We start from the raw sequence: 17,468 nt of genomic DNA on the forward strand, positions 1-17,468 counted from the left end.
TACCCTGCATCTGTGGAATACCTGAATAGACAACGAATCATCCCAAATTGAGGAGGTGGACTTTGGGAGCAAAGATACACATATATTTTCCCCTTTTTCTCTTTTTGTGAGTGTGTATATGTATGCTTCTGCGTGGGATTCTGTCCGTATAGCTTTGCTTTTACCATTTGTCCTAGGGTTCTGTCCGTCCATTTTTTTTTTTACATTTCAAATTTTTTTCTTAATTATTTTTTATTTTAACAACTTTATCTTATTTTATTTTACTTTATTTTATTTTATCCTCTTTCTTTCTATTTTTTTTCCCTCTTATTCTGAGCCCTGTGGATGAAAGGCTCTTGGTGCTCCAGCCAGGAGTCAGTGCTGTGCCTCTGAGTTGGGAGAGCCAACATCTAGACACTGGTCCACAAGAGACCTCCCAGCGCCATGTAATATCAAACAGCAAAAATCTCCCAGAGATCTCCATCTCAAGGCCAAGACTCAGCTTCACTCAACGACCAGCAAGCTACAGTGCTGGACAACCTATGCCAAAAAACTAGAAAGACAGGAACACAACCACATCCATGAGCAGAGAGGCTGCCTAAAATCATAAGGCCACAGACACCCCAAAACACACAACCAGACGTGGACCAGCCCACCAGAAAGACAAGATCCAGCCTCATCCAACAGAACACAGGCACTAGCCCCCTCCACCAGGAAGCCTACACAACCCACTGAAGCAACCTTAAACACTGGGGACAGATAACAAAAACAACGGGAACTACGAACCTGCAGCCTGTGAAAAGGAGACCCCAAACACAGTAAGTTAAGCAAAATGAGAAGACAGAAAAACACACAGCAGATGAAAGAGCAAGGTAAAAACCTACCAGACCTAACAAATGAAGAGGAAATAGGCAGTCTACCTGAAAAAGAATTCAGAATAATGACAGTAAAGATGATCCAAAATCTTGGAAATAGAATGAAGAAAATACAAGAAACGTTTAACAAGGATCTAGAAGAACTAAAGAGCAAACAAACAATGATGAAAAACACAATAAATGAAATAAAAAATTCTCTAGAAGGGATCAATAGCAGAATAACTGAGGCAGAAGAACGGATAAGTGACCGGGAAGATAAAATAGTGGAAATAACTACTGCAGAGCAGAATAAAGGAAAAAGAATGAAAAGAACTGAGGACAGTCTCAGAGACCTCTGGGACAACATTAAATGCACCCGCATTTGAATTACAGGGATCCCAGAAGAAGAAGAGAAAAAGAAAGGGTCTGAGAAAATATTTGAAGAGATTAGAGTTGAAAACTTTCCTAATATGGGAAAGGAAATAGTTAATCAAGTCCAGGAAACACAGAGAGTCCCATACAGGATAAATCCAAGGAGAAACATGTCAAGACACATATTAATCAAACTATCAAAAATTAAATACAAAGAAAACATACTAAGAGCAGCAAGGGAAAAACAAGAAATAACACACAAGGGAATCCCCATAAGGTTAACAGCTAATCTCTCAGCAGAAACTCTGTAAGCCAGAAAGGACTGACAGGACATATTTAAAGTAACGAAGGAGAAAAACCTACAACGAAGATTATTCTAGCCGCAAGGATCTCATTCAGATTTGATGGAGAAATTAAAACCTTTAGAGACAAGCAAAAGCTAAGAGAATTCAGCACCATCAAACAAGCTTTACAAGAAATGCTAAAGGAACTTCTCTAGGCAGGAAACAAGAGAAGGAAAAGACCTACAACAACAAACCCAAAACAATTAAGAAAAGGGGAATAGGAATATACATATCGATATTACCTTATATGTAAATGGAGTAAATGCTCCAACCAAAAGACATAGACTGGCTGAATGGAAACAAAAACAAGAGCTGTATATATGCTGTCTACAAGAGACCCACTTCAGACCTAGGCACACATACAGACTAAAAGTGAGGGGATAGAAAAAGATATTCCATGCAAATGGAAATCAAAAGAAAGCTGGACTGGCAATTCTCATATCAGACAAAATAGACTTTAAAATAAAGACTATTACAAGAGGCAAAGAAGGACACTACATAATGATCAAGGGATCAATCCAAGAAGAAGATATAACAATTGTAAATATTTATGCACCCAATATAGAAGCAAATCAGTACATGAGGAAAATACTAACAGCCATAAAAGGGGAAATCAATAGTAACACAATCGTAGTGGGGGACTTTCACACCCCACTTTCACCAATGGACAGATCATCCAAAATGAAAATAAATAAGGAAACACAAGCTTTAAATGATACGTTAAACAAGATGGACTTAATTGATATATATAGGACATTCCATCGAAAAACAACAGAATACACTTTCTTCTCAAGTGCTCATGGAACATTCTCCAGGATAGATCATATCTTGGGTAACAAATCAAGCCTTGGTAAATTTAAGAAAATTTAAATCGTACCAAATATCTTTTCCAACCACAATGCTATGAGACTAGATATCAATTACAGGAAAAAATCTGTAAAAAATACAAACACGTGGAGGCTAAACAATACACTACTTAATAACCAAGAGATCACTGGAGAAATCAAAGAGGAATTCCAAAAATACCTAGAAACAAATGACAATGAAAAGACGATGACCAAAAACCTATGGGATGCAGCAAAGGCAGTTCTAAGAGGGAAGTTTATAGCAATACAATCCTACCTTAAGAAACAGGAAACATCTCGAATAAACAACATAACCTTGCACCTAAAGCAATTAGTGAAAGAAGAACAAAAAAACCCCAAAGTTAGCAGGAAAGAAATCATAAAGATCAGATCAGAAATAAATGAAAAAGAAATGAAGGAAACGATAGCAAAGATCAATAAAACTAAAAGCTGGTTCTTGAGAAGATAAACAAAATTGATAAACCATTAGCCAGACTCATCCAGAAAAAAAGGGAGAAGACTCAAATCAATAGAATTAGAAATGAAAAAGGAGAAGTAACAACTGACACTGCAGAAATACAAAGGATCATGAGACATTACTACAAGCGACTCTATGCCAATAAAATGGACAACCTGGAAGAAATAGACAAATTCTTAGAAATGCACAACATTCCGAGACTGAACTAGGAAGAAACAGAAAATAGGAACAGACCAATCACAAGCACTGGAATTGAAACTGTGATTAAAAATCTTCCAACAAACAAGAGCCCAGGACCAGATGGCTTCATAGGCAAATTCTATCAAACATTTAGAGAAGAGCTAACACCCATCTTTCTCAAACTTCTCCAAAAAATTGCAGAGGAAGGAACACTCCCAAACTCATTCTATTAGGCCACCATCACCCTGATACCAAAACCAGACAAAGATACTACAAAAAATGAAAACTACAGGCCAATATCACTGATGAACATAGATGCAAAAATCCTCAACAAAATACTACCAAACAGAATCCAACAGCACATTAAAAGGATCATACACCATGATCAAGTGGGGTTTATTCCAGGAATGCAAGGAATCTTCAACATACACAAAGCAATCAATGTGATACACCATATTAACAAATTGAAGGAGAAAAACCATAAGATCATCTCAATCGATGCAGAGAAAGCTTTCGACAAAATTCAACACTCATTTATGATAAAAACTCTGAAGAAAGTAGGCACAGAGGTAACTTTTGTCAACATAATAAAGGCCACACATGACAAACCCACAGCAAACATCATTCTCAATGGTGAAAAACTGAAAGCATTTCCTCTAAGATCAGGAACAAGACAAGGATGTCCACTCACACCACTGTTATTCAACATAGTTTTGGAAGTTTTAGCCACGGTAATCAGAGAAGAAAAAGAAATAAAAGGAATGCAAATTGGAAAAGAAGAAGTAAAATTGTCACTGTTTGCAGATGACATGATACTATACATAGAGAATCCTAAAGATGCCACCAGAAAACTACTAGAGGTAATCAATGAATTTAGTAAAGTAGCAGGATACACAATTAATGCACAGAAATCTCTGGCATTCCTATACACTAATGATGAAAAATCTGAAAGTGAAATTAAGAAAACACTCCCATTTACCATTGCAACAAAAAGAATAAAATACCTAGGAATAAATCCACCTAGGCAGACAAAAGGCCTGTATGCAGAAAACTATAAGACACTAATGAAGGAAATTAAAAATGATACCAACAGATGGAGAGATATACCATGGTCTTGGATTGGAAGAATCAATATTGTGAAAACAACTCTACTACCCAAAGCAATCTACAGATTCAATGCAATCCCTATGAAATTACCAATGGTAATTTTTACAGAACTAGAACAAAAAAATCTTAAAATCTGTATGGGAACACAAAAGACCCCAAATAGCCAAAGCAATCTTGAGAAAGAAAAATGGAGATGGAAGAATCAGGCTCCCTGACTTCAGACTATACTACAAAGCAACAGTAATCAAAACAGTATGGTAGTGGCACAAAAACAGAAATATAGATCAATGGAACAGGATAGAAAGCTCAGAGATAAACCCACGCACATATGGTCACCTTACCTTTGAAAAAGGAGGCAAGAATATACAGTGGAGAAAAGACAGCCTCTTCAATAAGTGGTGCTGGGAAAACTGGACAGCTACATGTAAAAGAATGAAATTAGAACACTCCCTAACACCATACACAAAAATAAACTCAAGATGGATTAAAGACCTAAATGTAAGGCCAGACACTATCAAACTATTGGAGGAAAACAGGCAGAACATTCTATAACATAAATCACAGCAAGATCCTTTTTGGCCCACCTCCTACAGGAATGGAAATAAAAACAAAAATAAACAAATGGGACCTAATGAAACTTCAAAGCTTTTGCACAGCAAAGGAAACCATAAACAAGACCAAAAGACAACCCACAGAATGGGAGAAAATATTTGCAAATGAAGCAACTGACCAAGGATTAATCTCCAAGATTTACGAGCAACTCATGCAGCTCAGTATCAAAAAAACAAACAACCCAATCCAAAAATGGGCAGAAGATCTAAATAGACATTTCTCAAAAAAAGATATACAGATTGCCAACAAACACATGAAAGAATGCTCAACATCGTTAATCATTAGAGAAGTGCAAATCAAATCTACAATGAGATATCATCTCACAACGGTCGGAATGGCCATCATCAAAAAATCTACAAACAATAAATGCTGGAGACGGTGTGGAGAAAAGGGAACCCTCTTGCACTGTTGGTGGGAATGTAAATTGATACAGCCACTATGGAGAACTGTATGGAGGTTCCTTAAAAAACTAAAAATACAATTACCATATGATCCAGCAATCCCACTACTGGGCATATACCCAGAGAAAACCATAATTCAAAAAGACACATGCACCCCAATGTTCATTGCAGCACTATTTACAATAGCCAGGTCATGGAAGCAACCTAAATGCCCATCGACAGACAAATGGATAAAGAAGATGTGGTACATATATACAATGGAATATTACTCAGCCATAAAAAGGAACGAAATTGGGCCATTTGTTGAGATGTGGATGGATCTAGAGACTGTCATACAGAGTGAAGTAAGTCAGAAAGAGAAAAACAAATATCGTAGAATAACACATGTACGTGGAACCTAGAAAAATGGTACAGATGGACCAGTTTGCAGGTCAGAAGTTGAGACACAGATGTAGAGAACAAACGTATGGACACCAAGCGGGGGAAAGCCATGGGGGGATGGGGATGGTGGTGTGATGAATTGGGTGATTGGGAATGACAAGTATACACTGATGTGTATAAAACTGATGACTAATAAGAACCTGCTGTATAAAAAAATAAAATAAAATTCAAAAATTAAAAAAAAAAGAAGACATGGTACATATATACAATGGAATATTACTCGGCCATAAAAAACAATGAAATAATGCCATTTACAGTAACATGATTGACCTAGAGATTATCATACTAAGTGAAGTAAGTCAGACAAAGACAAATATCATCATATGATATCAGTTGGATATGGAATCTTAAAAAAAAAAAGATACAAATGAACTTACTTACAAAACAGAAGCAGACCACAGACTTCAAAAACAAACTTATGGGTATCAAAGGGGAAACATGAAGTGGGGGAAGCATAAATTAGGTGTTTGGGATTAACATACACACACTATTATATATAAAATAGATAATCAACAAGGACCTATTATATATCACTGGGAACTCTACTCAGTATTCTGTAATAACCTACATGGGAAAAGAATTTGAAAAAGAATGGATATATGTATTTGTATAACTGAATCAGTTTGCGGTACACCAGAAACTAACACAATATTGTAAATCAACTATACTCCAATATAAGATAAATTAAATTAAAACAATTTAAAAAATAGAGGAAAAATTGGATTGTACTTCAAAGTCTTCAGAGGCTCACTGTTGAGTGAGAGGCAGTCTATTCTAGGAAGTGTGCATGTGCATTCACTCCCAAGGAGAACGAGAAGACTTGTTGAAGGTGACGGGGAAACTGGGCAATTTTGGAAACCACGACTGCAGGAGGCAGGTTTGGAGATGACCCAAGCACTCCGGGGAGGATGCAAAAATGGCAAATAGACCTGAGATTATGATTGCAGCGACTGACAGAGTCTTCCTGGAGTACTGCTCAGATATGGATTCTGGGTTACCTTCAGGAGGACTGAGCAGCAAAAGTGCATGGTAAGTAATGATGCCTGCAGGGGGCATGAGCATGAGAATGACGCCTGCATGGCAGGTGTTCAGACTCCATCCCTCAATAGCTGAGTGGCCTTAGGCAAGTTATTTGGTCTCCCTGTGCCTTGGTTTTCTACTTCTACGGTTGCTGAGAGCAATAAGCGCATTAATGCTTGTAAAACTGTATGAATGATTCCTTAGCACAGCATGAAGTTTGAATAAATGTTAGCTATCATCAGCATTATCCTTGCTATGATACATGGAGAAAATGCTCTGAGGAGCAGCGTTGGGGACTTCTGATAAACCAAGAAAACACAAAGAAAGGACAAGTTTAAAGAAAGAAAGAGGAAAAAACAGGAAAGAGGAGAGAGAACAAATCTTTGAGTGAGAAGGAACTCAAGTGCTTCTATTTTGAAGAACTGTGAGGGTTTCAGGCTAAAGAAAGAAGAAATTATTTAAATACTCCAGCTTCTCCTGAAACTGGTATCAGTCTCCGGACAGACAGAGCTTCAAGTCACACCAAGGCTGGTCTTGTTGGGAGTCCCCAGAAAGTATCTACTTCCAGAGAAGTTGTGAAACAACGCATGCCAGGCTGACTTGCAGGTGCCCCCATGACTGTTCAAGAAAACTGTAATGAGATCCACAGGAGACCCAGATCTTAATTCAAGAGAGAAGTGAATAAGATAGTGACGCCCACTAATTAAAATATTTGAGTATACAGCAATAAGGTGTTATAAATTTCACATATTTTCACCACCTAAAACTAAGCAAATTGTACTTAATCCAGATTTAATCCATGGATAATGCCTTGTAATCAGTGAGAATATGAAAGCAACGCCTTAAGAAATGCTAGCCTCTGCCTACACTGCAATTATCATAGGTCTCTCAGAAGGGCCACCGGAGTGAAATCTGTGAAAACCCCCTGAAATGAGAACTCCCAGTTGACAAACTGAAGAACTCACGAGTCAAATGAAGTTTAAGGAACCACAATCAGTATGACCCTATGAAAACTTGTCTTATGAACCTATGAAAACTTTTCTAAAAATACCAACAACATCTTGTACATTTGAAATCAGTAATGATGGGTCCTGACTATTAATCGCCAGTTACTATCCCTTGCTGGCCAGAAACTTTTCAGGATGTGGCTACCTGGCAATTTCAACAGGAGTTGCTTTGTTACAGGTAATAGTCATATTAAAATGCATGATATTTTCTTTAGCCTGGTTCTCCTTCCAAGTGCCTTTCACATTTTATAGCTCAGGAATTTTTAACTCCTTCCTGTCCTGCTGTCTCTCTTGCAAGGTCTCCTTCACTCCCACTTCCTGGCTCCTGAATCACTGTTTGACCTTTTAGTCAACTCTACACCCTTTCTCCTCACCAGTCCTCTGATACCTTTCCCCGTCATCTGTAATTTTTCCTAGGTTTTATTGCAAAAGCTGTCCTTCTTTGCCATCTAGTCTTCTAGTCTCCCAAAGATAAAGGAAGTAAATTATAGAATTTGCAAATGTTAGAATTTCAAGTAAAGGGAGTTTAGAGCTGGTAGTGGTGGGTGGATATTGCTGTACTTTATTTGTATGTAAGAGATTCATAGAACTCTTAGATCTAAAAAAAGACCCAAGTGTGCATGTATTTAAAACCCCTCTGTTTACAATAAGAACACAAGTTTATAGTTCTAAATCTGCTCTAAGTTTTGTAATGAGGCACATACTTTCCCTAAAATCTTTCTTACCTATTCTATTGTTACAATAAGTTTCCTTTTTAGGAGTAGTAAAAAAATAAATATTTCTCTCCCATCCAAATCATTACATGGTTTTAGTGTAATCTAATAAAATAAATTATTACACTTTAGTAACACTCTTGACTATACTGGGCAATGAGGTGTAATATATGAGCAGAGAATATAGAAAATGGATGATTTAACCAGAGGGCACCGGTAGCCTCCAGGCTATATGCAGACCACTGACATGTTTGGTCTGGAAAGAATTTTTTAAAAATTTGATTTAGTTGGGCTCAGTAAAAAAGTGGAGAGATTAAAAACAGAAGGCGTGTGTGTGTGCGCGTGCATGCATGTGCATGTGTGTGTGTGTGTGTGTTTTGGTTTGGCTTATATGCAAAAATTGGAAGGTCTACCAACATTAGATTTGTGTTTTCCTTTGACATTAGTAAGATGAAAATGAGGTGTGCCCTTCAGACAGGGTGTGGTAGGCAGAATAATGCGCCGCCGCCCCCCCCCCAAAGCTGTCCACATTCTAATCCTTGGAATCTGTGACTATGTTATATTACATGACAAAAGGGAATTAAAGTTGCAATCCCCTGCAGTTAAGGTTGCTAATGAACTGACTTTACGATAGGGAGATTATTCTAGATTATTCAGGTGGGCCAGTCTAATCACTTGAGCTCTTAAAATTGAAAGAGGGAGACTGAAGAGTTTGTCAGAGAGAGGCAACATGAGAGAGACTCAACCCCCAACTGCTAGCTTTGAAGATGGAGGAAGAGGGCCAAGGGCTAAGGAATGCAGCAGCCTCTAGAACCTGGGAATGACACTCAGTTAAAACAGGCACCATAGTTGTAGGTCACAATGACCTAAATTCTGCCAACAATCCAAATGAACAGGGAAAGCGTTTTCTCCTGGAGTTTACAGAAAGGAGTGTACCCTGTTGACACCTTGATTTTATCCTGGTGAGACTGTACTGGACTTCTGACCTACAGAACTGTAAGATAATATATTTGTGTTGTTTTAGGACTCTAAGCTTGTGGTAATTTGTTAGGGCAGCAATAAAAAATGAATACACAGGCCATATACACTGTCTTTATCACCAAAGTTACTATTCCAACAAAGAAGATATATAAACAACTAATAAGCAAGTGAAAACATCGTTAGTCACTAGGGAAATGGAAATTAAAATCACAATGAATTATCACTTTACATCCATGAGGATGGCTGTAATTAAAAAAATAGACAGTAACAAGCATTGGTGAGGATGTGGAGAAACTGGAATCCTCATACACTGCTGATGGAAATGTAAAATGGGGCAGGTACTTCGGAACACAGTTGACAGTTTCTTAAAAAGTTAAACATACATGTGCCACACAATCCAGCAATTCTACTTTTAGGTAGATATACCCAAGAGAAATGAAAACATGTCCACACAAAAACTTGCACATTATTCATGACAGCCAAAAACTGGAAACAACCCAAATGTCCATCAACTGACAAACGGAAGATGTGGTATAATCATACCATGGAATATTATTCCACCATGAAAAGGAATGCAGCATACGTGCCGCAAAATGCGTGAATCCTGAACATATGATGCTAAGTCAGTAACAAAGCACCATGCATTACTCTATTTATTTGAAGTGTCTAGAATAGGCAGATCTATGAAGACAGAGTATATTAGTAGTTACCTAGGGCTGGAGGAAATGGGGGCATTGGGGAATGATGGCTAAGAGGTGTGCAGTTTATTTGGGGATAATGAAAATGTTCTAAAACTGAGTGTGGTGATGGATGCACAACTCTGTACTAAAAGCCACTGAATCGTATGCTTTAAATGGTTGACTTGTATAGTATATGAATTATACCTCCATGGAGTTTTTCAGCAAACAATAACCTTGGTTTGCTGTGATGGTTACACAACTTAAAAAAATCTGCTAAAATATCACTGAATTGAACACTTACAATGGGTGAATATTATGGGATGTAAACTATACCTCAGTAAAGCTGATAAAAGTTTTAACCAAATTTAACCTTTTCTTGATGAGTCAGGGTCCACACTGTGACTACTAATTAATTATCTTGCACGAAAAAGTGAGAAGGACTTGGTATTTCTCCCCCTTTGTGATTCTGTTTAGTTGGTGTGCCTTTGGTATCAATATTGCAGGGCCCTTAGGATCTAAGGAAGTGGGTAGGGCTTAGGCTGCCCTTTCTTGCACGTCCCCAGGCTGCATGGCTTCCTTCTCCTCCCTTGGTTCAATCACCATTCCCTAAAGATATTTTTGCCAATGCCAGCGTGTCAGGTTACTCAGGTTACTGCCATTACCTCTTCTGATCATTCAGTTGAAGTTGACAACTCCCCAGGTCACAGCAAGTGGTGCTGACCTAACTTCTTATGTATGTTCCACTGCAGAGTCCTAGAAGAGGGACCCCATACCCAGTACAGCTGCATGATGTTGCAGCCTCTCCTAGAAACAACCAAGGATATGGAACCCACTACATGTCCAACCACCCATCCTTCCTTCATTCCATTGGACAGATGTGGGAATTGCTTTTTCAGGATGTGAGATGGGTTAGCCTAGATCATTTGTGCTTCCTTGTTTGTTTCCTCTAGTCTACTGGGGAGTGGAGTAAGTTGGATTCTCCTGCTATACTCTCATCCATTTTACCTGAATTCTCTAAAAGCTAGGCCTCTGTAGTGGGCATGCTACACATCTATACATATTGAGGAAAACTTAAGGAACCTGGTTACCTGGTATTGTATTAGATAATGAAGTCCCTTGATGGCAGCTTGAATCAGTCAGTGGCCATTACCCTGTTGCTCAGAGCGCCACTGGGAAGTCAGCCAAACTTGTGTGCCTTTCCCTCTGATCTAGTTAGTACGCTGGGGCAAACCTTCCTTTGTCGGTCTTTCCTTTGTCGGTCTTTCCTCTTGGTGACAAACCCTTCTCTGAGCCTCTCTCTCTATGAAGCAAAATCCTCCTCTGCTTAACAGTGGCTGGATGAAAAATTCAGAAATGCCAATTTGAAATGACTTATATTATGAAAAGCTTACAAAACTGCTTGTCTTTTATTGCAGTTACTAAATCATGAGGAGGGGGCCGAGAAAGAAGAATTAAAAAAAAACAACAACTGCCTTTTATTTTTATTTTCCCAGTGAGGTTTCTGTGATCTCTCTATTAGACACAATATGTGTCAGCTATTCAACTCATAAAAACGCAGAAAAACATGCCAGGAAAGGAGGAATATTTTCCGTCTCTCTTTTCCTGTGAAAACTTTGGATGAGCTCATCTGTGTTCTCTCCTTTCAATGAAAGATACACTCATCCCTCAGCCCCCATCTTCTTCTCATTTTCCATTGATGATGTCAAGCAGGCCTTACAGTATCTCTTTTGTGATCTTATAAAATCAATGACAACCAAAAACGTTTCCCTTATGGCTACGATCTCATCAGTGGCTTCCACCTGGACAAGCCTCATCTGCATTGGTAAGTAAAGCTCCCCTCCACCGATCCAGGCTGAAGCAATTTACCAGGAAACTACTGCTTTCCTTCAAAACGCTGCCTACGCCATTCAGATCTGGAAGCCTTCTGAGCAACTCTGGCTGAGTGCTGAATCTGACTAGTCAAGATGGCTCTCCAATCTTAGTGCCTGTCTTTGCACACACCAGAAACTCTTCTTTTCCTGCGTTTAAACCCGCACACAAAGTAATCAGTTCTTCAACATGTTAGGCATGTGACATTTTGGTGACATTCTTATACTCCTCCCTAGCCCCTGCTACCCTCCCCTCTCATTTACCTTCTGAGCAGTGAAACAGGCATCCAATTAAGTCAGTTTAGGACAGAAGGGAATTTTGTGCCACTGGGTCTACATGGCTGTGAGTTTCCGGAACCAGGGAAGTAGGTAGGGAAACATTGCCATCTCCATGCTTAGACATACTCGCAAAGTACTCTCAAACCATTGGGACTTAAAACATAAAATCAACACATACTGATGAGTTTGGAGAGAAGCAAAGGGCTCTAAAGACAATATCTTACAGGCTCAAACAGGGCAGAGCAAGGAAGGTTTGGTGTGTCTAAAACTAAATGCTGTTTCTATGTTTAAGCAAAAACTGTGTAGAGGGTACCAATGGACCCACAATGAACCTAAGAAGCAGAATTGACAACACACTCAACTCAGAGGATGAGGCAACTCAACAGGAGAGGTCCAATTATGGGCCGGGGAGGGTTCACCAGACCTCCCTTCCTCTGGCTCATGTGAAATGTTCCTCGTGTAGCCACCTCCCTTGCTCTGGACCCAGGCACTCCAACCGCTTTTCAGATAGCTAATTCAGCTTCCCCCTTGACGTTGAGATGCTGAGACATTAGAGTGAGGTGCTCTACAAAGGGTCTGTGAGCATTCTGGTCTCGGAAAAGGAGTTTCCCCTACCGTAAAAATAACCTGGCTTTTGTTTTATCCTCACAATAATAATAAGAGCTAACGAGTATTGAGCGCTTGCTACACGCTAGGCATACTTATAAGCATTTTACATGATGAAGGCATTTAATCTCCACAAGAACCTTCTGAGTCAAACACTATTATTATCACCATATGACAAATAAAGAAACTGAGTCAGAGAGTGTAAAGAAGCTGCTCAGGGTTATGTAGCTTGGATGTGACAGAGTCAGGATTCAAATCCAGACCATGAGGCTCCAGAGCCTGCAGGCTTAACTGCCATGCTACGCCTGCTCTTGTGAATTACTACGAACAAATTTCCCTGCATCTGGTTGATTCAGGTGCATAGGCGAGGCCCAAATCCACCCATTTCTTATAAAATCGTGGAGATACCTGAGTGCTGGAGCCTCAGGAAAACTCTTGTTTTTCCTTTTGGCCTGCATTTATATAGAAGTCAAGGTAAACCCCCCCCCCCCAAAAAAAAACCCAGAAAAAACTGTACAATGTCTTTAAAGGCACAGAAGCACTGAGATTTACCACGAGGATTTGATCACAAGTGAGCTGAATCAGCTCCTGAGTCCGTACTTGAAAATTTTCAGTGTGAAGACTTACAGTGGAAAATACGTGGAAGCAAAGCTGGGCTTATGTTTTACACATTTTAAAATCGTTTTCAGGATGTGTTTCATTTTAGGAGAGCTAGAGGAAGAAAAGGAAACATTTATTGAGTGTGAACTATGTGCCTGGCACTGGGCTGAGGGCTTTTTCGCACGTGCGATCTCATTTAACCTCACAACAATCCTGTGAAATAGGATTAATTTCACTCTTACAGCTGAGAACAAAGACTCTGAGGTTATACACTTTGTTCAAGGTCACACGGTTAATGAACAGTATAGCTGGTAATAAGATTTAGAAATGCGCCACATCTATCCCCTGCAAACCGCCACCCCGCACCCATTTACGGTATATTTAGGTTGTATCTTCTACGCCTATGCGGGGTACCTTTGAAGGAAACTGTAACTGTCTCTGCATTCGAGGTAGTCACGCATGCATCTATCGCCTTCACTAGTCTGTAAGCGTCACGAATCACAGAACTCGGGTCTAACTTGTTGCTCTTCGTCAGTAATGTTTAGCAGAGGGTGTGAGTCACTTAAAACTGTGAGTGCGGACGTTGACACCAGGCTAGACGATAATCCCAGGTAAAGACACAAATACAGTCTGAAAGCAGCGTATCCATTTTGGGCCTTACCTTTCAGAGGGACTGTTTGACAGATCTGCTAGCAGACCTGAACAAACCCCACCACTGAAGCCCATGGATGCAGCTTCCTAAGCCCTGGGTGTGGTGTGCGTGAACTACTTCATCACTCAGCTCCTTTTCTCCCTTTCCCCCGGTGCCTCTCTGGCTGCTCTCTTTCTTCCCTGGCTTTGAATATTTTGGCAGCCTCCAATAGCTTCTCTTCAAAGAGCTGAAGACAAGCCTGATGTTACAATTGCTTTGCTTAATTCCAGACAGGTTTCCGTGAATCATATTAAATTCAGGTGAACAAAGGGTATTTAGTCTGTGACAGAGCTGAACCGTATCTGGATAAATATAAACAAGAGAGTTAATCCTGTAAGAGCCCTACTTGCCAGCAGTTGGAAGGGTGTCAGCAGTGCCCTGGCCAAGGCAGATGGGAGGGGGTAAGGCAGAAGAGAATTAACCAGACGGGTGCCGAGCATCTGGACTCTGTATAACGAAGAGGGGCATAAAGATTGTGACTGGAATACATTAGGAGCAAAGCAAATGTTCTATTCACACACACACACAAAATAGGCATTAATATCAGTCTGTAATCCACCCCAGGGCCCCTTAGCTCGCCTTATTCTTTGTTGACTTTCATCCTCTCTGCAAAGCGTCCCGCTCAAGGTCCCTTCCCAGATCAGCCTTAGGTCATGGGGTAGATATACTGTTGCTAAACAGATATGCAAGGGAGTAGCATGTGTGACTGGAAAACAGTGTGACAACATAATCCCGGCGTGGACGGATGAGGTCAGTGTGGGGTGATGTCGGCTTTTCTAGCATCTACTGAATCATCTGATGGGAGCGGCAATGGAAAAGAATAAATACAAACACATGCAACACACCGCCACAAAGGCTGCGCGGCCCAGATCTGAGGAAAGGGAGCCCGGGTGGGGAGAAGGGGGAACAATGATCTGGGGGTTAGGAGACCTCAGTTCCCTTTTTCCCTGCCACCAGCTGAGCGGCTATGTGACCTCAGGTTGCCTGGCCTCTGAGAACTGAGGGCTCTGGTCTAGCTGGTACCTAAGGTCTCTTTCAGTTTCAAAGGCAAGGATCTGTCCTATGTAAGAGAGGTTTTATAAGGGTACCTTACTACGAGACCACAACCTTGGGAGGCATCGTACTCTGAATCGCAATTTTCTGAAGTTGCTATGTGTAGAATGGTTTGCCTAACCTCGATGGATAATGGTGAAGTGTAGGCAGGTGTATTAGACCAAGAGGTTGAAATAAACAGTCACAGAGAAGAACACTTGTGCTCCAACCCACAGCCACAGAATTCCAACTACCCAGGTCTTAAAGTCTTCTTTGCAGCAGGTGGACGGAGGAGAAATGAAAAGATCATTCAATGATCTTAGGTCATGATTCATGTTCCCCAACAGGCTACTTACTTGTATACATCTCCTTTGCTCATGTTCACTCTGCCTGGAGTATTTCCTGCATCTCTGTTTATCAAAATTCTACTCCAAGTCTAAGACCTCTCAGGTAGAGTGAAACTGCACCCTCTTTGGTTATCAGCACTTATTTCATTCTATCTCATATTACACTTTATCTCCATTTGATTACAATTACAGATTACAAACTTCCGGAGGCAGGGTATGGATCTCATTTATGTCTGTGTCCCTGGGCCTGCTTGGCACATTGCAGGCACCGGTCAACGGTTTCTCAATTGAACAGGGATTTCCACGTTACCTGCTAATGTGACGGCAATGGAGACAGAGTCATATCCCAAGGCATTTGTGGCATTACAAGTGTAGAAACCCACATCAGCTTCCACGGGGGCCAGGATCTGTAAGGAATCATCTGGCTGGAGAAGAATCCTGGAGCAACAGAAAAGAAATGTAGGCCCGGTCAGGTCGGTTGACTCCTTTTTGGCATTGGATATTGGTAAAGCTGGAAGGAACCTCAGGGGTAGTCAGAACCCTGTTTTAACAACAGGCACAAACCAGCCACAGTGACACTCAGGAAACCAGCCTCTCTTGCCACTTTGATGAGTGTGATTCTGTTAGCAAGCCCAAATAAGGAGCTTTTGGATTGCTTATGCAGTTTGTTGATTACTTGGACTAAACGCTAACAGTTGGAGCAGGCAGCATATGTGTGCCGAATACACGTACACACACAGTGGGGGTGAGAGGAGATGCTAGAACGAATGCTGCAGATGGATTTGGGGAAGGCTTCTTCAGGAAAAGGCAAAGTTATACAGGAGGAGTGGGGCTTGGCTGGATGGTGGAAAGTAGGCAGGGCTTCCAGATACGGAGAAAGGCATCTGTTAAGGCTTGGAGGTGGGAGAGAAGAAGCCAGATTGAATACTGACGAGAGGATCTTGACGCACGTGTTTGAAAGAAATTGTATGTGTAACTGTATCTCAATTCTATTGCCTTCACTAGTCTGTAAATATCACTGGGCACAGAAATTAGACCTTAGTTATTGTTTTATTTCTCACAATGCTTGGCAGAGGGCTCTTTGTAGTGAAGGTGCCAGCAGAATGAAGGTAAAGCCTGCCCTTCAGGGTCATGGTAGAGAAAATTCCAGAATAAGCACCACATAGTTCAGATACTTTACCTGAAAAGAATTATAAGAATCAAATTGTGAGTGCCTTCCACAAGCCTCAGAATCCACTCCTCTCCCAGTCTGCTGTTTGTTTCTCTTCTAGGTTCATGCCATTTCTAAGAACTACCTGTGACAGGTGGCAGTTAGGCGGATTAATGTCTAATGATGACTTGAAGCTGATGTCCCGATGAGGCTGATGATAACTGGAGCGTGTATGCGGAGGTGGGAAACTAGAAGGGTTGGGGGGAGGACTGGATGGGAACCTGCCGAGATCCAGTGCCAGACCTGGGTCAATAAATCATTCAATAGCACAGAAATGATTTAGCGGTGGCCTTGGGGTTCCTGCAGTCAGTCATTTCCATCTTTGTGATTATTTCCACCTCTCTGATTTCCAAAGGCTCCAAGAGCTGTTCACCTAATAATCATGTTAACATCCATCCAGAGGAAGAAAGCAGGTAAGGGGTCGTTTTTCAGGAAAGGGAAAAAACATCATGAAAAGGTCAGGGAACTCACAAGACTTAGTGGTAAAATTAGGACTAGGAGTTCCATCTCCTGTCCCAGCAGCAGTCTCCCACTATACAATTCTTTTTCTTTACTATGTCTCTTGCTGGGTCCTCTCCAGACTCTATGGTATTTGCAATTTGGTGCCACCTCTAGTCAGCTCTTAATTATTCCGACGTGGGTGACCAGTCTGCCAATGAATCAGGCTTCCTCAGCTCTGCTTTTGGCCTTGGACCTGTTGCTTTGCTTTTTCTTACCTCCTCTTGGAGGAAAGGCAGGAGAGAGAAAAAGCAAGGCTTACATCACTCATTCTTCAATTTGGCTATGTATGGGCAGTTCAGATAAAAATAGGGAAGGAAATA

General features: G+C 40.6%; 1 protein-coding gene across 8 annotated transcripts in view; it reads right to left on the reverse strand.

Moving 5' to 3' along the window:
• ADAMTSL1 (ADAMTS like 1) overlaps window positions 1-17,468 on the reverse strand; it is a 472,773-nt gene that overhangs the window by 124,047 nt on the left and 331,258 nt on the right. For all 8 annotated transcript variants that reach the window (XR_016393555.1, XM_089913199.1, XM_089913195.1 and 5 more), the window contains one exon: window positions 15,748-15,875. Coding sequence is in view for 7 of the 8 variants with exons in the window: in XM_089913199.1 (XP_089769325.1) it covers window positions 15,748-15,875 (128 nt within the window). In the remaining variant the exon portion in view is untranslated. The remainder of the gene's footprint in view (window positions 1-15,747; window positions 15,876-17,468) is intronic.

The sequence above is a fragment of the Delphinapterus leucas genome, chromosome 6 (genome assembly GCF_059928025.1).
Source record: "Delphinapterus leucas isolate spDelLeu-1000000601 "Yukka" chromosome 6, BTC_Dleu_Yukka2, whole genome shotgun sequence".
NCBI classification, from domain to species: domain Eukaryota; kingdom Metazoa; phylum Chordata; class Mammalia; order Artiodactyla; family Monodontidae; genus Delphinapterus; species Delphinapterus leucas.